At 47.2% G+C, this 27,011-nt stretch overlaps 2 protein-coding genes and 1 non-coding gene across 3 annotated transcripts; 1 reads left to right on the plus strand and 2 right to left on the minus strand.

Annotated features, from left to right (window-relative positions):
- Nucleotides 1-7,599: 7,599 nt before the first annotated feature.
- Trnae-uuc (transfer RNA glutamic acid (anticodon UUC)) lies at nt 7,600-7,671 on the minus strand. The gene has a single exon. It is a non-coding gene; the product is annotated as a tRNA-Glu (tRNA).
- Nucleotides 7,672-20,888: 13,217 nt separating this feature from the next.
- Nucleotides 20,889-22,152, plus strand: LOC128301469 (clavesin-1). Its single transcript, XM_053037971.1, has 3 exons — nt 20,889-21,383; nt 21,464-21,774; nt 21,861-22,152. The coding sequence occupies exons 1-3, from the start codon at nt 20,954-20,956 to the stop codon at nt 22,137-22,139; spliced, it is 1,020 nt and encodes a 339-aa protein (XP_052893931.1). The 5' UTR covers nt 20,889-20,953; the 3' UTR covers nt 22,140-22,152.
- Nucleotides 22,153-22,669: 517 nt separating this feature from the next.
- LOC128301468 (peptidoglycan-recognition protein SA-like) lies at nt 22,670-24,052 on the minus strand. The gene is made up of 3 exons (XM_053037970.1): nt 23,431-24,052; nt 23,010-23,348; nt 22,670-22,943 (listed from the first exon to the last, which is right to left on the minus strand). The coding sequence occupies exons 1-3, from the start codon at nt 23,873-23,875 to the stop codon at nt 22,735-22,737; spliced, it is 993 nt and encodes a 330-aa protein (XP_052893930.1). The 5' UTR covers nt 23,876-24,052; the 3' UTR covers nt 22,670-22,734.
- Between the last annotated feature and the right edge of the window lie 2,959 nt (nt 24,053-27,011).

Genomic DNA, 27,011 nt, shown 5'->3' on the forward strand with positions numbered 1-27,011 from the left:
ATGTTGTCCGCCATCTTGTCCGCCGTCTTTGCCGCCAACTTGTCCGCCATCTTGTCCGCCATCTTGACCGCCATCTTGTGTCCGCCATCTTGGCCGCCATCTTGTCCGCCATATTGTGTCCGCCATCTTGGCCGCCATCTTGACCGCCATCTTGGCCGCCATCTTGTCCGCCATCTTGTGTCCGCCATCTTGTCCGCCATCTTGTGTCCGCCATCTTGTCCGCCATCTTGGCCGCCATCTTGTCCGCCATCTTGTGTCCGCCATCTTGGCCGCCATCTTGGCCGCCATCTTGGCCGCCATCTTGGCCGCCATCTTGTCCACCATCTTGTCTGCCGTCTTTGTCGCCATCTTGTCCGCCATCTTGGCCGCCATCTTGTGTCCGCTATATTGTGTCCGCCATCTTGTCCGCCATCTTGGCCGCCATCTTGTCCGCCATCTTGACCGCCATCTTGTGTCCGCCATCTTGTCCGCCATCTTGTCCACCATCTTGTGTCCGCCATCTTGTCCGCCATCTTGTCCGCCATCTTGTCCGCCATCTTGTGTCCGCCATCTTGGCCGCCATGTTGTCCGCCATCTTGTGTCCGCCATCTTGTCCGCCATCTTGTGTCAGCCATGTTGGCCGCCATCTTGTCCGCCATCTTGGCCGCCATCTTGGCCGCCATCTTGTCCACCATCTTGGCCGCTATCTTGTGTCCGCCATCTTGGCCGCCATGTTGTCCGCCATCTTGTCCGCCGTCTTTGCTGCCATCTTGTCCGCCATCTTGTCCGCCATCTTGTGTCCGCCATCTTGGCCGCCATCTTGTCCGCCATATTGTGTCCGCCATCTTGGCCGCCATCTTGACCGCCATCTTGGCCGCCATCTTGTCCGCCATCTTGTGTCCGCCATCTTGTCCGCCATCTTGGCCGCCATCTTGTGTCCGCCATCTTGGCCGCCATCTTGTCCACCATCTTGGCCGCCATCTTGTCCGCCATCTTGTGTCCGCCATCTTGGCCGCCATCTTGGCCGCCATCTTGTCCACCATTTTGTCTGCCGTCTGTGTCGCCATCTTGTCCGCCATCTTGGCCGCCATCTTGTGTCCGCCATATTGTGTCCGCCATCTTGTCCGCCATCTTGGCCGCCATCTTGTCCGCCATCTTGTCCGCCATCTTGTGTCCGCCATCTTGTCCGCCATCTTGGCCGCCATCTTGTGTCCGCCATCTTGTCCGCCATCTTGTCCGCCATCTTGTCCGCCATCTTGTCCGCCATCTTGTCCGCCATCTTGTCTGCCATCTTGGCCGCCATCTTGTGTCCGCCATCTTGTCCGCCATCTTGGCCGCCATCTTGTCCGCCATCTTGTCCGCCATCTTGTCCGCCATCTTGGCCGCCATCTTGTCCGCCATCTTAGCCGCCATCTTGTGTCCGCCATCTTGGCCGCCATCTTGTCCGCCATCTTGTCCGCCATCTTGTCCGCCATCTTGGCCGCCATCTTGTGTCCGTCATCTTGTCCGCCATCTTGGCCGCCATCTTGCCCGCCATCTTGTCCGCCATCTTGTCCGCCATCTTGTCCGCCATCTTGTCCGCCATCTTGTCCGCCATCTTGTCCGCCATCTTGTGTCCGCCATCTTGTCCGCCATCTTGTGTCCGCCATCTTGTCCGCCATCTTGTGTCCGCCATCTTGGCCGCCATCTTGTGTCCGCCATCTTGTCCGCCATCTTGGCCGCCATCTTGTCCGCCATCTTGTCCACCATCTTGGCCGCCATCTTGTCCGCCATCTTGGCCGCCATCTTGTCCGCCATCTTGTCCGCCATCTTGTCCGCCATCTTGTCCGCCATCTTGTCCGCCATCTTGTCCGCCATCTTGGCCGCCATCTTGTGTCCGCCATCTTGTCCGCCATCTTGTCCGCCATCTTGGCCGCCATATTGTGTCCGCCATCTTGGCCGCCATATTGTGTCCGCCATCTTGTCCGCCATCTTGGCTGCCATCTTATCCGCCATCTTGTCCGCCATCTTGTCCTTCATCTTGTGTCCGCCATCTTGTCCGCCATCTTGTCCGCCATCTTGTCCGCCATCTTGGCTGCCATCTTGTCCGCCATCTTGTCCGCCATCTTGTCCGCCATCTTGTGTCCTCCATCTTGTCCGCCATCTTGTCCGCCATCTTGTCCGCCATCCAGGCCGCCATCTTGGCCGCCATCTTGTCCGCCATCTTTTGTCTGCCATCTTGTCCGCCATCTTGTCCGCCGTCTTTTCCGCCATCTTGTCCGCCAGCTTGTCCGCCATCTTGTGTCCGCCATCTTGGCCGCCATCTTGTGTCCGCCATCTTGGCCGCCATCTTGGCCGCCATCTTGGCCGCCATCTTGTGTCCGCCATCTTGGCCGCCATCTTGGCCGCCATCTTGGCCGCCATCTTGTCCGCCATCTTGTCCGCCATCTTGTCCGCCATCTTGTGTCCGCCATCTTGTCCGCCATCTTGGCCGCCATCTTGTGTCCGCCATCTTGGCCGCCATCTTGGCCGCCATGTTGTCCGCCATCTTGTAAGCCGTCTTTGCCGCCATCTTGTCCGCCTTCTTGTCCGCCATCTTGTCCGCCATCTTGTCCGCCATCTTGGCCGCCATCTTGTGTCCGCCATCTTGGCCGCCATCTTGTCCGCCATCTTGTCCGCCATCTTGGCCGCCATCTTGTCCGCCATCTTGGCCGCCATCTTGTCCGCCATCTTGTGTCCGCCATCTTGTCCGCCATCTTGTGTCCGCCATCTTGGCCGCCATCTTGTCCGCCATCTTGGCCGCCATCTTGTGTCCGCCATCTTGGCCGCCATCTTGGCCGCCATCTTGTCCGCCATCTTGTCCGCCATCTTGTCCGCCATCTTGTCCGCCATCTTGTCCGCCATCTTGGCCGCCATCTTGTGTTCGCCATCTTGTCCGCCATCTTGGCCGCCATCTTGCCCGCCATCTTGTCCGCCATCTTGTCCGCCATCTTGTCCGCCATCTTGTCCGCCATCTTGTCCGCCATCTTGTGTCCGCCATCTTGTCCGCCATCTTGTCCGCCATCTTGTGTCCGCCATCTTGTCCGCCATCTTGTGTCCGCCATCTTGGCCGCCATCTTGGCCGCCATATTGTCCGCCATCTTGTCCGCCGTCTTTGCCGCCATCTTGGTCGCCATCTTGTCCGCCATCTTGTCCGCCATCTTGTGTCCGCCATCTTGTCCGCCATCTTGTCCGCCATCTTGTGTCCGCCATCTTGGCCGCCATCTTGGCCGCCATCTTGGCCGCCATCTTGTCCGCCATCTTGTCCGCCATCTTGTCCGCCATCTTGGCCGCCATCTTGTGTCCGCCATCTTGTCCGCCATCTTGTCCGCCATCTTGGCCGCCATATTGTGTCCGCCATCTTGGCCGCCATATTGTGTCCGCCATTTTGTCCGCCATCTTGTGTCCGCCATCTTGTGTCCGCCATCTTGTCCGCCATCTTGGCCGCCATCTTGCCCGCCATCTTGTCCGCCATCTTGTCCGCCATCTTGTCCGCCATCTTGTCCGCCATCTTGGCCGCCATCTTGTCCGCCATCTTGTGTCCGCCATCTTGGCCGCCATCTTGGCCGCCATCTTGTGTCCGCCATCTTGTCCGCCATCTTGTCCGCCATCTTGTCCGCCATCTTGTCCGCCATCTTGTCCGCCATCTTGTCCGCCATCTTGGCCGCCATCTTGTGTCCGCCATCTTGTCCGCCATCTTGGCCGCCATCTTGTCCGCCATCTTGGCCGCCATCTTGTGTCCGCCATCTTGGCCGCCATCTTGGCCGCCATCTTGGCCGCCATCTTGGCCGCCATCTTGGCCGCCATCTTGGCCGCCATCTTGGTCGCCATCTTGGTCGCCATCTTGTCCGCCATCTTGGCCGCCATCTTGGTCGCCATCTTGTCCGCCATCTTGGCCGCCATCTTGTCCGCCATCTTGGCCGCCATCTTGGCCGCCATCTTGTCCGCCATCTTGGCCGCCATCTTGGCCGCCATCTTGTCCGCCATCTTGTCCGCCATCTTGTGTCCGCCATCTTGTCCGCCATCTTGGCCGCCATCTTGTGTCCGCCATCTTGGCCGCCATCTTGTCCGCCATCTTGTCCGCCATCTTGGCCGCCATCTTGTGTCCGCCATCTTGTCCGCCATCTTGGCCGCCATCTTGTCCGCCATCTTGTCCGCCATCTTGTCCGCCATCTTGTGTCCGCCATCTTGTCCGCCATCTTGGCCGCCATCTTGGCCGCCATCTTGTCCGCCATCTTGTGTCCGCCATCTTGTCCGCCATCTTGTCCGCCATCTTGTCCGCCATCTTGGCCGCCATCTTGTGTCCGCCATCTTGGCCGCCATCTTGGCCGCCATCTTGTGTCCGCCATATTGGCCGCCATCTTGGTCGCCATCTTGGCCGCCATCTTGGTCGCCATCTTGGCCGCCATCTTGTCCGCCATCTTGTGTCCGCCATCTTGTCCGCCATCTTGGCCGCCATCTTGTCCGTCATCTTGTGTCCGCCATTTTGGCCGCCATCTTGGCCGCCATCTTGGCCGCCATCTTGTCCACCATCTTGTCCGCCATCTTTGTCGCCATCTTGTCCGCCATCTTGGCCGCCATCTTGTGTCCGCCATCTTGTCCGCCATCTTGGCCGCCATCTTGGCCGCCATCTTGTCCGCCATCTTGTCCGCCATCTTGTGTCCGCCATCTTGTCCGCCATCTTGTCCGCCATCTTGTGTCCGCCATCTTGTCCGCCATCTTGTCCGCCATCTTGTCCGCCATCTTGGCTGCCATCTTGGCCGCCACCTTGGCCGCCATCTTGTCCGCCATCTTGTCCGCCATCTTGGCCGCCATCTTGTGTCCGCCATCTTGTCCGCCATCTTGGCCGCCATCTTGTCCGCCATCTTGTGTCCGCCATCTTGTCCGCCATCTTGTCCGCCATCTTGTCCGCCATCTTGGACGCCATCTTGTGTCCGCCATCTTGGCCGCCATCTTGGCCGCCATCTTGTCCGCCATCTTGGTCGTCATCTTGGCCGCCATCTTGGTCGTCATCTTGATGGGAAGGGGGGAGGGGGATGGAAGATGTCACCTCCTGAAGTACATGCTCTCCTGGTATCGGAAATCTGAAAACAGCTGGTTTTGCATTGCATACCTTACGGCGGAAAATTGGTTGCAAAGTTAGTGTATAAACATTGCATACCTTACGGCGGAAAATTGGTTGCAAAGTTAGTGTATAAACATTGCATACCTTACGGCGCAGTACCAGGAGCTACCTCTTCCGTGGATGCTCTCCTGGTACTATGAATTCGAAAACTGGTAGTTTTCGAAGACATTTTTCACGACCAACGGGAAAGTTAGTGTTTAAATATTGCATACCTTTCGGCGGTTTTCGACCAAAATTGCTGTACAAGGTGCTACCTCTTCCGTGGATGCTTTCCTGGTATCGGAAATCGGAAAACAGCTGGTTTTGTATGGAATTTCGTAGCAGCCGACGGAAAGTTTGAGCGAGATGAAGGATGCTTTCCGTTTTATTGATCTTACTTATTAGCGATCGTTCTCACGTGTTTGATAGTATGCAATAGCAATTGTGATGGGCAAATTTGTCCCAGAAGGTGTATTGGTAGCGCACCCGGTCTGCACAAGACAGGACCACGGAAAAATTTCATCAGGACCACCAAACCTCCGTACGCAGCACTGACTACCCTACGGGTAAATAAAGTAAAAAAAAAGAAATGGTAGGCTTAAAAATCCTGAAGATGTCGTGCCGATAAAGTAGAAGGAGTTTGAATACACTGCACTAGCTAATCGGCCCGGTTACAGGGCTATGCAACAGAATTCCGTTGTGTACGTAAACTAAAATGATGTTTAAAAAATGGTTTTCTTCCCAATTGGTGGACGTTGTTAATTTTATTTCATTTAGTTTAATAAATTATCAAATTTGTCTGCCCGGCCTCTTCGACTCTCATAAAAACTATTTGGCAAAGCATATTCCAAGTCACAAATAGCTAATATTGTTGTTATTGGATTTAACAGACTTTAAACGTTAGTGGCTTCATTCGTCTCTTAGTCTGATATAGCCATTCGTATGATCTGGACATCTAGCGACGTGTTGTAGATATTTAGTCATTACAGTTGATTAGTCCTGAACCCGAAGTCCCAGGGTTGGTCAGTTATCAAGAATGAAATGTATCGCAAAAATATACGACACTTCCTGATTACGTTCAGCTCCCACCTGGACTGTGATACCCATATGCATGATATAATTTTAACCGGAGTACTCCAAATTACACTTCAGCAGTTCTTAAGAATCCTTGCGTCAGATTATACCCCTTGTTGCTTACTATGCATTCCTGCTTTTCGTAGGCTCCGCACATAATTTCATCTAAAGTCAATGTTTTTACTACCAGGTACCACATGAAGCTTTGGGGAGGCCCGGTGGCTTGATAGTAGCGATGCTGGTCTTCACAGGAACGGACCGGGACCCATCCCGGTGCCGTGCGTTACAATACCAGTCCAGTAGTCCTCAAGGTCCGGCAGAGCGGTCATGGTTTTCGTCGTCACGTTGTACACGTACTCCCGGTTCCAATCCCCCGTACTTAAGACTGACTATTCAGCTACTGGTAAATAAAGACACATAAAGCCAGAAATGGCAGGCCTAGACCTCTTGAGGTTGTTGTGCCGATAGAAGAAAAAAAAGTGAGTGCTGCTGCAGGGGTATGGCTCGAACAGGATTTTGTACCAGTTTTGTCGTTTAAGAAACCGTTCACATTGCATCACCGACCAACATTAAAATCTTTTTGAAAATCTTGTAAAGGATCCGATTGAAAATGCAAGAAAACGCGCGAATACCCAAGGACAACAATTAAAAACATTCTCAAATTGCGCGTTTGTAGATACGTGTAAAAATTGGTCCATTTGGTAAAATCATAGTATACATGGAAAAATAAGCTGTTGGCGAGGGTATCACAGAAGGCATAGCGAAAGAAAGCAGTTTAAAGAAGAGATGTGAAATCAAAATTGCACCACACAAAAATATGATCCATGGGTGCGGGAAATAATGTTACCATGGAAACGTTATGCGTCGCCTCCAACTAAAATTTGTATAGCGATACTTCTCTTGCGTAGCCGTGTAACCGGGCCGATATAGCTAATCAAATAAAAAAAATATATCTGACCAAGGATATATAAAATCTAAGGATATTTTCGATCAAATTGTTTCCTTTTTAATTAGATTTTGTGCTATAAATTAACTCTGCTGCTAAATTTCCAAAAATCGCACAATCGGCACAAATTTTTTGGGGCCCCCAACACGGCGAGGCAATAAGCGACCGCCTACTCCGCCTACCGTTTGATCCTGTGTAAATCATTATACATTATTGTTTTCAAGAGAAAACTGGTAAAAGAAAAATTGAGAACCTTTAAAAGGGATCAATATAAGGGGATTGCAAACTTGCTTGCAGGCGTTCTGATTCAGCCGATTTAAAGCTTATATTAAATTATGCTAAACAGGGGCAATAATTTGTATTTAACACGACTAATTTCAATATTGCTTCGTCTTCTGTTTCTATTCAATTTGTATAGTAAAAATGTGTTCTTCCATGAAAAAAGGGGGCCATCTCCTAATAAAAATAAAATATTCCTTTCCCATACCGGGAATCGAACCCGGGCCTTCTGGGTGAAAGCCAGATATCCTAGCCACTAGACCATATGGGAGTAGGTTCTCTCGTCCGTAAAATACAAACCCGATTTGGCTAATAATTTTCCTGAGGCTTTTCTCCTTCTAGAATCTTGGTAAATGTTTTACAGTATTTTAGGTTAACCTTTTCTCCTTCTAGAATCTTGGTAAATGTTTTACAGTACTTTGGGTTAACCTTTTAAAGTAAAAAAACTAATCTCTCATTTGGCAATTAAGTGCTGGTGAGATCGGTTTACCTTGTGTCGTTTGTGGGTTAAAAAGATGTTCTAATTATTACACTAGTTCATGCCTATAAGCTGCATTGGTAAACCTATCGGACACAAAGCACTCGTCTACAATTACCATTCGAGACGCTCTTTCTCTCTCTCTCTCTCTCTCTCTCTCTCTCTCTCTCTCTCTCTCTCTCTCTCTCTCTCTCTCGCTCATACACACTCACTCACCTTATTTCAATTCCAACGACTGATTGCTTGCTTTTGGGTTGCTGAAACTGGGCATATTTAGGCACACACCATGGTGTGGTAAATGTGTCTATACCGGCGGCATTGCTACGCTTGTTTGTGCTGGGTACGGTGGTGTACAAACGTATGAAGAAAGCTCCGAACTGGACAAAACCCTCCCTGTGGCTGACATAATTTCAGTTAGTCGGCGGTAAAGCCACAATCAATTGAACATAGCACTATCGGTGCGCGTTTCCCTCGGGGGCAACGATTTTGGTCATTTAAATGAGCTTGCAAATCGTCCACGCCTTCTTGACCAACTCCCGGGAGGAATGGTTTCGGTTCTAGAACCTGCTAGATGCGTGTGGTGAAATGATCAGCTGATGTACGCAAAGAAAGAAAGAAAAAAACCTTGCACCTGTGTACATGCGTTTCCTTTCCAAAGGCAATGCAATTTGAAATTCGCCCACCCGACCGCAGTTCCTTAGGCAATGTTGAGCAGGCGATAGACGCAGGCAAAACGAAATATGTGTTTCGTTTTCCAATCGCAAAGCGATTGCATTACCACCGTAGAACATCTGCATCTGCGCGGGAAAAAGGGTGCAATCGCACATGCAAAGCGGTGGCCAGTTCCACGCCTGGGTGAAGCATAAAGGAAGGGAAACCAACCGAAACTCGTTCGTTATGCAACTTGCCACTGGCTGACCAGACGGTTCACCCGAGACCCGCACGGGTAAACATCCGCAGAACGATCTGGCACACTGTGACGTTCCCCGATACAGTCCATCGGAAAACCCGACCCAACCACTACGGGTTCGAGGGTTCGGGCATTAGGGAAAGGAAGGAAAATAACACTTCTCGCTGGTAGCAAGTACGGAGTAAAACCCACTAACTTAACCGAGTGTCGTGACCATCGTGCGCCACTGGAAACTGGTTGTTTTCTCCACGGGACCCAGCCAGAATTGCTTCATCGGTTGAGCGGTGTATTAATCTGCAAAAAAGGGGGCTATTGAAATTGCTGCTTTGTTTATCCGGGGAAAATTCCTTCTCAGACTTGTGTCGTGTGATCATCCATCGCGTGCCAGAATCGATCGTTGTTTAAATTGGCCATTTCATATGTTGACGTATGTTCCGTTTATCCGGCACACGTGTTGACCCGCAGGTCGCTCTTAAACCTTGTTTATCAATCGTTCAATTACTCAGCCTCATCGCATCTGGGGGCTAAATAGAGACGATTGTATGCAAAGATCACGAATGATCGGTGATTAATACATTTTCATATCGAATTATTTAGAATGATTTACAATCCGTATGACTAAAATAAATTGGGGCAGCATGTAAACAAGCAACGATTGAAATATGTGATTCGTTCAAGTAAAGTATAGTAACGTAAAGATTCACACATTTCTTTTTCTCCACTCTTTTGAATAATTTACATATCACCAGTGGAGGATCAATCCCCTTGGAGGCCCAGGGTGGAATTTTTAAAGGGGGGGCCTATAATTTTGCTATGGCATTATCGGTGTTAGGGAGGTGTACTTCAAACATGATTTAACAACACCAGCAAACCTCCTCTTGAAAAACATGCTCTCCTGGTATCGGAAAGCTGAAAACAGCTGGTTTGCATGGAAAGTTAGTGTTTATACATTGCATACCTTTCGTCGGTTTTTGAGCAAAATTGCTGTACAAGGTGCTACCTCTTCCGTGGATGCTCTCCTGGTACTATACATTCGGAAATCATGGTGCAATTTCGTTCATACTTCAAAGTCACAAAGTCGTTATTCTTCTCTGCATTTAATTTATCACATAGAAACAAATGTTTTATATAACCAAGGAAGATATTTTTGATCAATTGTTTACCTTTTTAAATAATTTTTTTGCTATAAATTATCTCTGCTGTTAAATCGCACAATCGGCACAAATTTTGGGGCCCCCAACACGGCGAGGCCCTAGGCGACCGCCTACTCCGCCTACCGTTTTATCCGCCGCTGCATATCACTCCAGTTGTTATAACTCGTGAATTGTTTTTTCTTTCACTTCTGTAAACATTTACGCATGATGTTGTTTGCTGAATCGCGTTTTGTGGTATTTCGTCCATGCCCTTACCATCCAAAAATCAACATATCAACATCAGCCCGTCTGCCCATGAAACCGACACGTTTATTTTTCATCACCGTCAACATCGCCAAGCGTGTACCTGTTGTAATTTCGGCGGTTAAGTTTCGTTTCGTTTGTAGAAGTAGAACGCACTTCCTAGCTGGATTTCAGTCAGCTCGTCGCTCGGTCGCTCTCTCATGTTCTTCGTTCGAATCGTACCGTGGTTGAGAAACTGGCGCCGCTCTCTATGCTGGCCGTCCGCTTGCCGATGTGCTTGTAACGATTGCCATCGGTGTGTTGTGCGCGGATAGTGGGGACCGACGCGTTACGGCTCGCTGTCATCATCAGCACACTGCAGTAATCTACCGAAACCCGCTGTTAAACCCCACGCAGTAACCGAGGGAAACCCGCCTGGAACGAGACAGCCGCCGTCAAGTGGATGGTTCAGTCTGGTTCGAAGCCTCAACCGATGTGCGCGCGTCTGCTCTCGGGTGTTAATCGGGCGTTCTCAGTACGGAGCGTGTGGTGTAGTTGTGAATTTCGGTAGTGACCACAGGACAACCGGTTCAGCTACAGGACGATCTGGTTCCGGACTTTGAAATCGTACAAAAAATGCACAAATTTTGAGATGCTTTGGAGATACTGTGAAAAATAAACTAAACTAAACTAAACGGTGTGAAACACAACGAGAATATTTAGACAATTGTAAAATCCATTTCTCGGTGTAAATAATCAGGTAGATACCTTTTCTACCATTAACGTATCTTTATGATATTACATCAAACATATACAACCGTTCAGAACCGTTTACCTGCACACTAACACCAAAGGTAAGCAGAAGACTTCAAATTAGCGAATTATTGCTGTGAGAAAAGATATTCCAAAACAGAAGACTTCAACGCTTCTGGCTTGGGCAGTTCTACTGGTAAAGCAAGCGACGAACCCTGTTTGTGCGTGTTGATTTTTTGTTCTTGCTTTTGGCCAGTCAGCAAATCTCCTTCCTAATTGCAATCTGTGTGCATATTTCGTTCCTTTTTACCGCCCGAATGCCTTTCGGTGATGTAATGTATGTCGGGTTCAGCGGTGTCGGCAATCGTAAGAATTTCCACACCATGACCCAGCTCGATCGAGGAACGATTCGATGCAGCGCATTACCGACCGAGCTGCTGCGATAGGAAGGGTAGCGAAAACGTGCAAAAAGCTTTTTCCCATTCCGAAGGCTGAACTTTCCACAGTTCGTGTTTTGTTCAGCAGCCGACTGCTTCGATCGATGCAATGCAATCGTGCTGAAAGCGGATCGTTTACCAGAGGGTGTTTTGGGCGTGCTGTATGGCTGGGCTGTGGGTAAAGGGCTCATGAATAATTCCCCCATTCCCACCCCGTAGACGTTAGGCAATCGATAGTCGGAGGTGCGTGTATTAATTGATCTGCCTTTTCTAACTCGATGCCCTGGCGTGCTGTATTTGTGTATGTGAAAACAAGTTTTGGGGAGCTTTTTTTATTCGAAACGATTCCGTGTGTAGGGTTTTGGGCATTTTCTTTATTCAAAAAGAACGGCCAGGAGGGTTTTGGTCGTAATGTCGTACAAATTTTCCCTTTTCGACAAAAGAATTCTCAAGCAAAAGAGAGACGAAACAACGAACTCGTTTTGATCTTTGAATATGCGAGCAAGGTCGTATCACTCCAAAAAACCTAATCTCGTTCTCAACAAGCCGTTGGGATCTGTAATCAGCAACGATTGTACGCCAAACATCGGACTGGACGCTTTGTTGGCAGTAGCATTTACTTCAATTTAAACCTGGGTTCATTCAGCTTTTCGCACCTTCCAGTACCGGCCATCCATTAGAACGGTTCAACAACTTCCTGATCCATCTTGTCGCAACATAGAACCGAACGGGGGTTGACGTTTTGATTCCACCCTGCCACAGTCTCCTCCAGCCATTTTTCAACACCTCTACGCAGCATCTCACACACCCGGTCGTATTCCGCATAATCGGACGGTAGCCTTCAGGTGGTAGAATAAAATATACAAACTGCTCGCACGCCGTGCGATGCGGAAATCGTACTCTAGCAAACAAACGCCGCCTGACATCCGTTCGTGGTGGCCGATCGTGATTATGGAACACAAGCAAGGTACGGTGAGGGATTTGAGAATTAAAATGCGAATACTGATCCGACCAGTATCGACTCGATTTAAAATTGTTCCTTGTTTTACTAGCACTGTTGCTGGTGCAGCTTCAATGCAATGGATGATCTTGCAAACTGATCTTTGTTTTTCTCCTGACCGCAATACACCGGTTAAGGGTACATTTCGTACCCTGGAGGCAGCGATGGTGGCAAGATGGAATGTGCAATTTATCGAATGGTTACCGATTGTGAATTAGACGCAAGCAAAACCAGCTGACATTTCAGTGATAAATGATTTGTTGTCACATCACGAGACAGATCATTTATAGTTGTTAGCACAGCGACTGAAAAATAAGGCACACAATGCACAATGCTTTACGATAACTCATAATTAAAATCATTGTTAATTACTATGTGTTATAAAAGAAAAAAATATTATACATAGCGCTTGTAAAGTACTTTAAAATTTTATTACACTAATATGAAAAGACCAATTGATCAAAAATTTGACTTTAATGATGATTTTGTGAAAGAGAAAACAAAAGGCCTCTTTTGATACTTACATAACATTCTAAAAACGCGGAAATGCTACAGTTATTGCCATGCATTTGGGAATCAAAAATGTGAAGGTGAACAGCATCTAATAAAAATGCCACCAAAACCGCATCCACCGTCCGTTGACACCAACAAAAAAAGGATACAAAGAATCAATTGGAGCTTTTTTTTTGTTTGAATTCATTTATTGATCCAACCCACGACGATAACGGAACAAACAGAATGGAAACATTGTCCAACGCAGGCAGCGTATATCCACAGGGAAAAGAACAAAACCGGTCTCGCAACCGAAACGACAGGGAAAGCCTTAAGTTCAGCCAGTTACCTCTATCTTCGCACCGATCAAACACCGCTTTGCGTCAATCGATCGAGACACGGTGCGTAAAAGATGCGCCCCGTTTGAAATGGCGAAACGGTTGAGGGTGATTGCGTCAAGCGGAATGCATTCAAGCTCGTGCGATCTTGTGTCACGCACTGCACATCCGTAACGCACTGGAATGGCTGGAATGGGTGCAGAGCACAATTAGTTGGCATCACGCGACAGACAAGCGGATAAATTGGTCTGTTTTGATCATCTGATCTGTTTGAACATCTGTTGAACATCTGATGTTATGAAAGCGTAAAGGATGTTGACAAACGGTTGATGCATCTCTCTGCTGTTTGAATTTCATCAATAACGAGTTAATTAATTACGATGAAATACCTAATTAACAGTTTTTTAAGAGTTTATGAAATCCTAGAAAACTTAACCTTGAATATGTTGTATTTTTACAAATCATGTCTTAAACTCACAACTCTTCTCCGATACAAGTCTTTAGAGCAATACTTCCGTATTGTTGATGCTGCTGTGTAGACGTTGTATGAATTTTGAGGAACTTTGTATTTAAATGTTGCTGTTTATTCTTTTGCGTTTGCTAATTTCAACTTTGTCCTTTAGCAAAACAAAAATTTGTTCTTATATCACTCACATTGCTACTAATGTGACTGTAATATGCAAAAACCAAAGCAAACACCAAAAAGTGAATCGAGCTGATCGTGCTGATTAAATTTATTTTAAACACACTCAAAACAAAGAAAATAACAATGCATAGGAAAGAAAAATGAATAGCAAAAGATTAAAGATTTATCAGCCAGAGTCGCATTAGTTTCGAAATAAACACAAATAAGCGTGGAACAGCAAACTTTGAGAAGAATCCCTCCGGCAGGATCACACGATCGAACGAACAACAAACTTTAGTCAACCGCTAGTTCAGCTTTAGTCAGATTGCATATTTTAATTTGTCTTCCTTCTTCGATTCGCGGTGACTTTTTGGGGAGCAATACACATCGGTTTTGCCATCGACCCGTCGGTCATCAACACTGACGCCACTTATCGACTCTCGTTTTCAAAGTCAATGTTAATGCTGTCTCTGGTGAAGGTGGTGCTGCGTACGTCGTTGCGCGTTTCGGAATTTGCTTCCTACAAAGGAAAACGACCATTAGAGAATTAACAAGGCATGCGTATCTACCTTATCGTGATCGCGAAATGGACATTTTCGCTTGGTAGTAACGTTCGATCTATGCTGTAAAGGAAAAGAAAAACGAGAAGAATTCGTCCATCTCATACATATGTAATGCGTCTCATTTACTGTGGAAAAGTATTATTTTAATGTTTTTCTTTCTGGATTTTGGTCACTTCTTCTTGCCCAGAAATGCTGATACTGCTGTCCAGCTTGGCAACAGTTTGAAATAAATCTGATTAATCTAGACGAGTGTATGGGAGCTATTTTCCTACGCTTGACCACATCGCAGCAAGGGGTCACGATGGTTCAAAGGCAAATTTATTATAATGCCTTACGTTTGCCCAAAAATTAAACTATTAAACCTGTTCTAGAACAAAGCCTCGAGAAGATCGTTTGCTGATCGTTGAGAATTCGCTTACGGATAGATAGTCAGGCGTTGATCAAAAGCGACTTCAAAAAAGCGGGCAATTAATTATTTAGTCATTCCGATTTTTTTCGTAAATTTATATCTTTTTGAGATTTTGCTAGAGTAATTATCGATTGTCTAGTTATTATTATGATCATAATTCTTCATGTAACTTCTTAGTATTTAATTTTTGAACATTTTTCGAACTATTGTATTATATTATTTGTTCATCTCAATCTGCAATGCAATGCTTTACAAAGTATAAATACAAAAAGTTTTCGTGAAATATTGAACAGGTGGTAATGAAACCAACGAGTCTGATAACAGGTTGAACTCATTCCAAAGTCCACTCTGATTGTCGATGCACCCTAAGTGTGTCTGCACCGGTCTACATCTTGATACACCCAAACGCATCCGAAACGTTCACCAAGGGACAGCAAGGAAAGCAGACCCTTTGCAGTGAACCAGTCTCGGCGATGTATTCGCTCGCCGGATTAGCATCATTATTAAGCTTTGAAACCGTCTCCGATGTTTAGGATGATGAAATTGTAACCTTGAATATTGATAGGAAGAAGCGACACACACATTAAAAGCTAAGCAGGCTATCGAAGCGAAAGATGGTACAAGATGGAACAGGAACCCGGTACCGCCACACATGATCGTGCATATGAAAGGGCATCTTATGGGTGTTTTGATGAGTGGCTGCTAAAAGGGCCGAGATGCAATCTGACGACGAAAAAGTCAAGGGTTTTACACATTTTATTTTGGGGGACGTTCGATACATTGTGTTTCCCAACAAGCTTTTATTGCTATATCAACACGGGTGGTTAATTAAAATTTCGTTTGAATTCTTATTCGCGTAATCGTTAAACTGGTCGAAGTGTAACCCAAATATTAGTTATTTGCGTACAGTTCTAGTACCTCTTTTCTTATGGCTGATAAAGTGGAATGGCCTAATTCTATCCCGAGAGTGAAAACGCCTTTCAAATACTGTTGTCCTGTGGGGGGACACAAAAGCCACACCTTTAATGACATTAATCCACCAATTAGTCATAACACCGGATGCCACTGCTTCTCAAAAGTAGTTGGTTGTCTTTTTCATTGCTTACTTGGATATACATTTCTCGCATAATTATGTCGTGATATTATGTAGAGATAGCGTGTGATAACCCAAACACCAATGCTGTGGACTCTCTCTCCCTACACCCTAATTTGATCACCCTGTTCACATCTAATAATCGGCCCAAATTGACACATTGCTCCACATACATATGCTGACCGGGAGTTTCCAGCTGTGGGACCAATCTTTTCAACAATAACCACCATTTATCGAGTCAATCGACTGGGGGAAAGAAGCCCACCTATGCCCCATCATAATAACCAAGCACAACAACGCTAATCAACAAACAGCACACGCGTTCCGGATTAATGCAACATCGGACGGATGGACGGACGGACGGACGGGTGGTTGGTTGAATGATTGCAGAATATGATTAATGAAGCGAGAAGGTGTGTGTATATACACACGATCGATCGACGAAGAGAGTATTATGCGCGGTTAATGTGGGGAATGCAACAAACCCCAATGTGCAATCTGGGGTCCGCTCGTCGTTAATCACTCATGCCCCCCGTGCCGTGAAATGTTTTGTTTTCAGCGATGCGAAATTGGCATCTTTTATCGTTTGATTATTTTAACACATTCTCTAATTATAAATATTGCTTTTTTAGATGTATTTTGAGCTATTATTTACTATTTATCAAATTATTTACTGATTTTCATTAATGTCTGGTAATACTTTTAATAATGTATAAAAAGATTAGAGAAAAAAGACACGATAATTGTGGTTTAAGCCACTGTGAAATGGGAACCAATTCCTGGAAATATTGAAGGCAATAAAGCAACAGCTTTGCCGAGGAATAGCTAATAATGTTTAATCGATTCAACGAAACAAAACCATCCTTTACTTTGTGTTTGCTTAATAATGCGTATTCAAGTAATTGGAACAAACAACTTAAGCTGAATAGCACTGGCTTAGTGCGCTTTCTACGACTGAAGTATTGCCCGCATTGCAGAACAGCCCGTCGTATCATTATGATTCACAGTTCTTTTGGAACACATTTACCGCAGCATTGCACAAGCAATGGACACGATTCGTAGGTCAGTTTAAACCCGCCACCATTCCAAAGCAAAAGGATAAGCAGCTTCATCAAAATCCCTCCCGGAATGGCATTGAAACACTTTCGCTACATTTTTATCTTCCCAACACCGTCGGCCACTGCATAGATTAACCCCGGCACAACCAGCCCTACATTTTCACCGACGGTTTTGCTGCGCATTTGAACCGTCTGTCCTGTACCCGGGCGCAGCAATTATTATGTAACGAACCTTTTACACACCTCGGGTGCGTGCGTGTGGGAGGGGTGGTGCTGTTAACGATCCATACGCACATACGATACGCATCTCGTTGCAATTGGTCCGTAGCGAGAGAGAGAGCAAAGGAAAAAAAAACGGCATCCCACATGAACGGATTAAACGTGACGCGTGTGTAGCCCCCGAAAAAGTGGCATTTGCAAGCGTCTAGCTTTTGGCCACACCACTCAGAAGCTACATTGCGCACATCTTCTGCAGCACTTGGATTATCCTGGCCCGGCCGTACCACTCCGGTATGTGTGTTAAGTTCATTTCGTCCATTATGAACAGCCCGGTGCAAATGGTGACGAAAGTGTGTCATCCTGGCTATGCATGGGCCCGGAGAGGCTGTGCTCATTAAAACCGTGAACCGAGCCAACCGAGAATCAATTTAAAGTCAGCGTGTCGCGAACGTGCGTGGTTTTTTTTTTGTGTTGCGTTTGCTGTTGACTGTTGACTGCCAGCCCAAAAAACTGAGTGCGGTTAAGCGAATAATTCGTTACAGTGAGGTTGACTTCAGCAACGAAACCACTCCACCATTCATGCTTACAATCAAACAAGGTTAATTTCTAAGTTGAACCTTAGTTCGTTTTTTTCTTCAAGCCTCCCACCTGATTTCGCCTTACAGTTGTAACAGTTTCGTTTTGCTGCGAGGTGGCCATTATCAAGCCATCAGCTCCGTGTGTAGAAAGGCTTGGCTCGGCTGCAGAAGAGTCGAGAAGTCAAAAGCCAAAATTTAAAATGACTGTTACCCGATCACACCACGTGTGATTGCCATTTGGTACGAGTGGTTGCGAAATGGGAACGTACCGAAGAGGCGGTTTTCAACTATTTACCAACAATGACACACGATCTGTGACATATGGTGATGAAGAATGCCGTTTTGGGGGAATGTGCGTTTGGTTTAATGGTGAGAACAAAACGCCTCCTCTGCCATTGTGCACTGTTTCGGAGTTGAGGAGTCATCAGGCCTTTAAACCTTGACATTCGATCCGGCTTTAGGGTCAGAGGAGTTGGACATCCAAAACCCCCAATAAAAGTATTGTAAGAGATTTTGAATAAATGCCTAAGGTTCCATCAGCTTTTGACGTCTTTACTCACGACTGAAAACGTCCAGTTTAACGGTCTCCGCACGCTAATCGAAGTCCGTAGAGTGCAAACCGATTCTACCATTTTGTTTTGGTGGGTTAGTCTTCGTTTAATTATCTGTAACTTGTGGAATTCCATTAACTGCCATCTATCTGCCACCGGTCCGGTCATCTAAATGCGAACGGGAACTTTAACGATCCCGGTTGCTTATCAAATGAGGTGCGCTGTTTTGTTTGGTGCAAGCACAACTCGTGGACATTAGCGAGGCAAAAGAGCCGCTAACACTGTTTCACTTGCGGGCTGGGAAAGAACGGTCACATGCGACGGCTTTTTTCCGGACATTGCCTCTCACCGACTCAACCGTGGTTGATGCTTTCCACTAATGGGACACCGAGGTCACCGGAGTTAAGCTGACACTTATCGAACCAAATATAGCTTCCTCTTATTCGTGGGTTAGTTTCTTTTCGGGCTCAAATCAGTCAGTCAGAAAGGAAAACTGATGTGAATGGCGTGTCCCGCTGTTAACCGTAGCAAACAACATCTTCAGACTAACGACTTAACTTTGGTCACACATATATATACTACGCTATACGGCGTAGTTCCGAGTGAGATAGATTTGTTCGACGGTGCACTAGCAGCGAATTCACATCATAACTTCTTTCTGGGACGAGCATGGGTTTTGTAACATTGTTTTATTACTTTAGAGGAGTTTCAAGCGTCATTTAACATCTATTCGATTAAGTACAGTAGAGATAATGGTTCTTTGTTTCGAATAAGATCATCTGGTGCTTACCTCAATGGCTATCAGTAAGGTTTTCTCACCCATAGCTGAGTAGTCAATCTTACTTATGGGATAAATAAAGTTAAATGGAAGCTCAAAAGAATGTGAGAACTTTTTGGATAATATTACATTGTAATATATTGTGGCGTCCCGATGGTGTATTTGGTAGGGGCGCCAGTCATCACACGACAGAACCGGTTCAAAATACCTTCATTACCAATCCTTCTTACGAAGGACTGACTTATCCAGCTACGGGAAAATATAGTCTAAGAATGACAGAATTTTCAGGTCTCTTGAGACCTCTATATCTCTAAAGACCTCTAAAGATTTTTTTTTTTTTTTTTTTTATTTATTCATGGACGGCCAGGCCGTATTGCTACCTCTAAAGATTGTTGTTCCGATAAAGAAGAAGGAGGAGGAAGGCTCAATAAGTGTGAACTCTATGGAGAATATTAAATTGTAAATGCGCGGAAATCAGATCAAATCTGATATTTCATCCGTGTAATGATCTTCAATCATTTGAACCACAGTCAGAATATGTGATCTCGAGGTCTCGTACCTCAGTGTTATGCGTTAAAGCATCGAAGGTCGTTGATATAATCTCGTCTGGACCGGCACTCGGGTATCACTGCTTGAAAATTCAATAAAACTAGGTAAATCTTTTATGCCATTATATGGCCATAATGAGGCGTGACCTCATGGTCGTTAAACCAAGAAAGAATCGGAAAGATATAAAAGATGAGTGAGCAATTATAATTCTAACTTGCCAATAGAGACGTTCTCTCATGATCACACAGTCAACCGCTTTTCCTGACGCTTTTGATGGTAATTTATAGTTATCATCATTCTACATCGCAGCAGATATCACATGTACATGTAGCGTCATTTGTCATCCATACTTAAACAATGTTGTTCTGCAAACAATCACGATGTCGCGTTCTTGCCATTCGCGTTATTGCCGAAAAAGCTGACGAATTACCTTGCTGCTGATGCAATGTCTCTTCATCGCACATTATTCCGGTTTTTATTTCGATGTCAATTAGGTTCCCGTGCGCTACACGGTTCACTTTTGTTCTTTTCCATCTCCCATTCTTTCACATTACCATTCGCCACCCACCGTTCAATCTATTCCTGCGGCACGATTGCCCCTGAATCGGGCATCCGGGAGAGTCCCAAGTGCGCAAACACACTCGCCGAAAGTCCCATTAATTATTCGCTGACGATTAAAAAGTGCTGTGCAAATGATCGTAGTTTCCTGGCTCGTGGTGGTAAAGATCAGATCGTGCCACCGGTTGGGGTGTGCCGGGTTTCGATAGTCATCCATCATCCTTCAAGGGATCTATCTCTCTCCCGCTCGCTGGGTTGAAGTGTTTCGAGAGGATGATACAACCCCTTGTGAACGATGCTTCCAGGGCTTACGGTTGGATTCATTTGCATAAACTTGTCATCACGGCTGTGACGAAACCGTTTCACCTGTAAGTCGACTGAAATTCGCACGGTGTATGCGGCCCTTGGAGAATAGATTGACCTTAGAACAGGTTAGCTGATGAGACTGATGACGCGTCTGATTCGGTATCGCCCGATTGTGGAGCACTGGTAGTCTTTTCGATGTAATTATGCGACGAGTGGATATGCTAATGATCAGTCGTTGGGTACGAACAGTGGGTAGTGGACAGCAAATATGCGTCGTAAAAGAAGAATTCTGAAAATCCAAAGTTCACACTGCCTAGACAAGGCAGAACGATCGGTTCCTTCCTTAAATCCTATTGCGTTAATTGTGATTCTTCCGGCATTTAAATGAACTCAAGTTATTCATCCAACAGCACTTGTTCTTTCATCTCGCCCTAGATCTACCACCCCACTACTCCTATTTCGTATCTACCAAAGCCACAACGATGACAACGACACGCGTGATACTGAACTTCCCCTGGACTAGCAGCGAGAAGCTGAAGGGTGACTTCTTCCAGGACACCGGTGTTACCGATGCGGTCATGAAGATCGCCCGCAAGGAACTGCGGGAAGATAAAACGATCCGGGAACAGTCGCTCGAACAGCTGCGCGAATGGCTGCAAAAGAACGGCGATGTGGAGAACGTGCGGACAGACGATCTGTTCCTGTTGCGGTTCCTGCGCACGAAAAAGTTCAGCGTACCGATGGCGCAACAGATGATACTGAAGTATCTGAACTTTCGCAAAGTGTTCACCCATCTGATCCACACGCTCGACTTCATGTCGCCCAGTGTGCTGAAGCTGCTGAACGGTGGCTACATCTTCCCGTCGCCCATACGGGACAAGCACGGACGCAGAGTAGTTGTTGGGTTTGCTAGTAAGTAGAGTTATGGGCCATGTCCCCTTTGCATCTTCCTATTCTAGGATCTGATATTAACGCACGCTCTACCTCCCTAGATCACTTCAATCCGGCCGAACACAACAGCTCCGACATGGCACGGTTGCACTTCATCACGTACGAAACGTTGATGGAAGATCCGGAGAATCAAATCTGCGGTCTGGTGCACATCGGTGACTTTAAGGGCATCTCGACGGCACACGTTGCCTGCTGGAATCCGACCGACTTTCTGCGCATCATGAAGTGGGGCGAACAGTCGATCCCGATGCGAAACAAGGAGGTCCATCTGGTGAACGTCCCGTCCACGGTGAAGTACATCATCGAGGCGGGCAAGTCGATGGTTAGCAAGAAGATGAAGGAACGCCTACAGGTAATTTAGCCAGATATCTAACGCACCGCACCACAATAGTTTGCTAATGTCCGTCGTCTGAATTGGATGTACTTCCTTTCTGCCAGGTCCACGTCACCGTGCCGGATCTCTGCCGTAAGGTTGACCCGGCCTGTCTGCCGAAAGAGCTGGGCGGCACGATGCCGATGGCGGAGATGATCGAGCTCTGGAAGATGGAGCTGGCGGCGAAGCGGAACCTTGTCCTATCCTCGGCCAATATGCGAATCCTCACCGATCGGGGCATTGTCTCGCGGAACGGTACGGATCGGAACAACAACAACGCCAACAGCAATTCGCTCGGCATGGAAACGATCACCGGTAGCTTCCGTAAGCTGGAGGTGGATTAGTGGACCCTCGAAAAACCGGCCGAGATTCGTTAGTGTATAGTTTGCGAGTGTATACAATTGTGCGTGTGATAACATTTTACCTTTTTTTACGGAGGTGACGACATCGTATGATCCCAGACCGAAACGATCCGCTCCGATACGTAGCACCTAGGTTGATGATTCGAGTACTGTGAGTAAGATTGACAGTTGACAGGGTTTAGTATAACGTTGCGTATGGTAGCTTTACTGTTTGTGTATTTTTCCCTTCTTTTTATGTGTGTTTCGTTTCGTTGGTTGTATACTATTTTCACTGTTTCTTGTTTGCTTTCCTTTCATTAGTGTGCGAATTTTCAAGTGCGCGTTCGAATGCGCTTTCCGTCCGAAACCCAATGCACCCGCGTCTAGTGGCGCTAGCATAGTAAGACAGTTTGCCTCTGCGGTAATACTTTAGAACTACAATCACAACACTATCCAACCCTACACGGGTACGTGAAAGGAACGGTTCGAATGAAGCGAACAATCTTGTACAAGCTAAGAAATGCTGCAGTTTTGCCAATAAAATGTTCCCCACAGGAACCACCTTCACGCGCTGGAAAAGCAAGCGTACATCCGAAGATCACACCTGCTGGTGAACAAATCCGCTCCAGTGGGGCCATCGTTGGAGTTGGTTGTATAGGGCGGCATCGTCATTCGCGGCACGGGTAGAATTAACGGCACCATGCAGTCGGTATTGTGGCGAGAGACTGAAGCGACGAATCGATTCCGTAAGGAATGCCTTCAGCTCTGCGTACTGTACAGCCGTCGGTTGACGATCGGTGAAGTTTCCTGTTGAGGTGGAAGAATCCTACATTTAATAGCGTTCTTGAAGAATTGTACACAGCTTGCTCATACCGATCATGCCCACCACCAGTGTCGTGTTCTGTCCGGGAAGATCCTTAAACCCGTGCTGGCTCTTCCAGCCCCGCGCTTCGTACGTCACACCATCACCTCCTATGAGGAAGTTGTACGGAATGTGGTCACCGCCAGCCGACCAGTAGCTTTGTTCGGTGTTTTGCAAAAAGCGCACACACTTCTCCTGATCGAAACAGCCGTCCGTGTCCGTGTGCATCACGATCACATCCGTAATCGCTTGCTTGTCGAGTGTTGCCGCCTCCATCGCTATCGGGTACTGCCACCAGGCGGTTCGTTCGACTAGAAAGAATGGATGCGAAACGGGCCAAGGACGTTGGACTGTGAAAGAAAAACCGGAGAGGCGAAGAACCTAGACACATGTAAACAGCATTGCACCACACCAGTTCACCAAAGCACTCACTCGTTAGCAGCAGCAGATACACGCCGATCACGACACCAAGCAGCAGGAATACCAGCAACGCCACCATGAGACCCAACGCCACCGGATGCACCCGGTTCGGATCGTCTGGGCGGAGCTTTGCCCGATAGCGCAACGCTTCGCGCGAATTGTCCCTCGCGTACAGTAGCGGCGTCCGTTCGGTTTCGCCCGCCTCAAGATCGTAGTAATCCTGCGCCGACTTCCGGTTCCAGGCGACGGGTGAATGCAACCGGGTCGAGCTCGACGCCGCAACGGTGCGCGCTGTGGAGAGCATAAGGGTGAAACACTTAGCACCGGCACGTTCGAGCAAATGCACGGAATGATGGATCTTCCGGTCGGGGTCCCGGTCGGCGAAGGACTCCACGAGCGTTTGCAACCGTCGCTCGATGAGGCTCGCAAAAAACCGACTGTTCAGTACGATTAACATTTTACGCTAGTCGAACGCCAGATGCTGCAGCTGCTCGGGTCGCACAGCGCGTATCAGAGACGCCATGGAAATGGTTAATGCGGGCCAAGTCATCGGTTGCTTGTAAACATCGATCCCGCACCACGATAAGCCGTGTGGTGCAAATTGATAATGCAATCGCGAATGACTTCCCGATCGTTCGATTCCCGGGACTTTTTATTCCTAGTCGATCGGTTCTAACGGCTGAGCGTGCAACGGCGTGCTGAATTACAGCTACATATTTCATGTCATTTTGAGGCAAAGTGGCACGAGTAATTGCACCTCGTTTGTTAATCTTCAGTAAAAGTTCGATCATAACAATGTATTCAATTAATTTCATCGTTTGCAATGGACCTTCGCTCTGCATTGCAGTTATCAGCAAGAACGATCATCACGAACGAAAATTATCAACTCCAACAGTTTGTTTTGCATTGCACACATTTGCAGCACATAACAAAGCAATATGTAATGTACGAGAGCGTCATCTAATCTAATGTACAACACGTAATAAGAGATAGACGCGGAAGGAAATCATTCAAAGTTCTTTCTAGACATTCAGCATCACTGGAAAGTACAATGGTTTTCCGATTATCTAATAAGTGCTTCTCACAAGCGATCAAGATGGAATATGTTATGGAGAAGCACCTTCTACAGAACCAATATTGCCGACTATGCATCAGTAGTTATGGATTAACATCCGTATCTTTCGACGACACAAGAATTGGGCTCTGACCAGGAAATCAATGAAACGGTTGCCGATGGTGATCCTAAGTTGTTAGCGAAGAACTACTAACTTGATCGTGATCGTAAATAGGAACAAACTATTTCTGAAGGTTTTTTGTTCAAGAGCGCTACATATCTCCGTACGGTGTCTGAAAACTTTGCAACCGAAAGTTAAGATCTTCCGCGTCTCCCTACGCCCGAGAACGACATCCAGAGAGGCCATCAGACCTGCATATTTGTATGAGTATTAGGAGAGCTCTCTATCATACTAATCCGTCCGCTTCTCAAAATGTCACGCTGACGTATAAAAGCCGAAGAATGATACCGTTTGAATAGGGGCCACAATAAGTAATCCTACTTCAATATCGTACTCTGACGTAAGTTGCAGTCTGGAAGAACGGGTAAACATCATCTCATTCCTCCTATCTTGTTGTTCGACCATGCATGCGCCCTAATGCTATGCAAACGAAACCCTCGAACGACTGTCCGAATATTGCACCACACTGTAACTATTACCATGGCAACTTGCAAGTCTACTACTATTCCCCTTACCATAGCACACTACATAGGTGACAACGTGACTCATATCCGCATAGTGACTGGAGACGGTTGTTAAATGTCTTCTAAATTGTCCAATTTCCAATACGCACTTCCACCAACCATGAAGCACTTTCGTACCCACGCAATTCTGAAAAACTTCCAGCACTGCACCAGGATGCAGGTTTACAGCAACTTGTAGACCTTGTTCATGAGTTGGACACCGACCCCATCCAGCGTATTTAGGCGCGTTATCTTATCGATGCAGTCTGTGTCCGCTCCGAAACGGGCACGATCATTTATCATTGTGTCAACAGGCGGAGATCATGCACCGTGCTTCCGGTGTACGATTCCCGGAACGATGGGCGAAACTTACCGGCTTGATACATTGCTGATCGGATGCGACGACGGTCGGTGGCGAACAATCGAGATCTGGCACGGTGCCTTCGCCTGACCCGCAAACGGTTAGCCCATAGAAAGAAGCGAGGAGACGAATTCGCGACGCACTCGCGAATGTCTGAAGGATATTACATTCAATTCCACCACCCACAGGAAGATTGCACCACGTGGCGACACTCGAAACAAGCGGAGTAATCTGAGACACTTTTGGCAGCTGCAGGCGTTGGGTCACTGCCTAAGGAGGTTCCCGCGTTGGCTCCCTACGCCAGCGATGCAAAATTATCATCTGAGTAGGCCAACCGCTCCTTACACATAATCTTGCAGTGATGTGCTCTAGACGCCACCTACGGGATGTCGATACCCGCCGGTACAAGCGGGATGCACCAGCCAGACTTAACTGTACCTACACCGTAGCCTTCACCACACTTGGCAGCACTTTGATTACACCAGAAAAGCTTCCTTATGCCTTTTTTTGTTGCGATAGAGAGTGATTGGCACGTGTGAATCACTTGGTGGTCTTGATCTTCGTTTTGCACCGAAACAAAAAAAAATACCACTAATCTCCGAAGGGGAGCCTATTTTCACTTACAAATCAGTTATCACTAGCACGGATTTGTTTGGATTAGTGATTAACGCTTTTGTTGTTAATAATTAATGTTCTGCCATGAACTGTTTGCTCCGGGTCGGGACACCTTTTCGGAGCACGCGTGGCAGTATAATCGGAATGCCGGAGTAGCGCTATGGTACCGAGCAGTAAGGAACTTGTGTGGCACTGAGTGACTCTGCACTGCGGGTGGCGTGATCAAAACAACATGTTGCTGCGCACTGAATGACTTTCCGTTACAAACTGATGGGCAGATCTGGTCGAAGGGACCACAAATATTCATAAGCAGGTACGCAAGAGCTGCACTCGCACACCGTCGTTACCTGAGGATCAACAGCAAAAGCGAGATCACCGAGGGGTAAATAGACTCGAGGCTGCATCGCCATGCATCCGAACATCTCCTCGTTTCAGCCGTTTCTCCGGTTCGCTGCTCAACAGCCTTGATAAGATAAGCCGCCCCACACTGTACGTGGCGCGTGCAGCAGATGGGACTTCGTGGTACTCGCAACTGCACGCACGTACAGGACCATCGTGCGCGATCGTGAAACAAGCAGGGAGTACGAGAAGAAAAGCAAAAAAAAAAACAGGTAACCAAAGGAAAGCATCACAACTGCCGACAATGTCGCGTGGGTACACATGTCTTCACCCTGATAACGCGTACTTCGTGGCGGATCTTCGAGATTCAGAAGGTGTTGCATGGATTTTTTTTGGTGCGGCACCGCAATAAACATGATTCATGGTCAAAGTTGCACTATGTGGGTCATGAGTGCAATGTATGCCTGCCCAGGCTAAAGTAGAATCCTTGTTCAAGACGTTCGGAGATTACGCCTGGTTGGATAAAGCTACTCACTTTTA

This window comes from Anopheles moucheti, chromosome 3 (genome assembly GCF_943734755.1).
Source record: "Anopheles moucheti chromosome 3, idAnoMoucSN_F20_07, whole genome shotgun sequence".
Taxonomy (NCBI): domain Eukaryota; kingdom Metazoa; phylum Arthropoda; class Insecta; order Diptera; family Culicidae; genus Anopheles; species Anopheles moucheti.

Excerpts from the sequence above, each read along its gene's own strand:
- LOC128301469 (XM_053037971.1), top strand. The coding sequence starts at position 20,954 with ATGACAACGACACGCGTGATACTGAACTTCCCCTGGACTAGCAGCGAG. Across the intron at positions 21,384-21,463 it reads AGTAGTTGTTGGGTTTGCTA|ATCACTTCAATCCGGCCGAA; the intron begins GTAAGTAGAGTT and ends CTACCTCCCTAG. Across the intron at positions 21,775-21,860 it reads AGATGAAGGAACGCCTACAG|GTCCACGTCACCGTGCCGGA; the intron begins GTAATTTAGCCA and ends CCTTTCTGCCAG.
- LOC128301468 (XM_053037970.1), bottom strand. The coding sequence starts at position 23,875 with ATGTTAATCGTACTGAACAGTCGGTTTTTTGCGAGCCTCATCGAGCGA. Across the intron at positions 23,349-23,430 it reads GTATCTGCTGCTGCTAACGA|TCCAACGTCCTTGGCCCGTT; the intron begins GTGAGTGCTTTG and ends TTTCTTTCACAG. Across the intron at positions 22,944-23,009 it reads ACTGGTGGTGGGCATGATCG|GAAACTTCACCGATCGTCAA; the intron begins GTATGAGCAAGC and ends CCACCTCAACAG.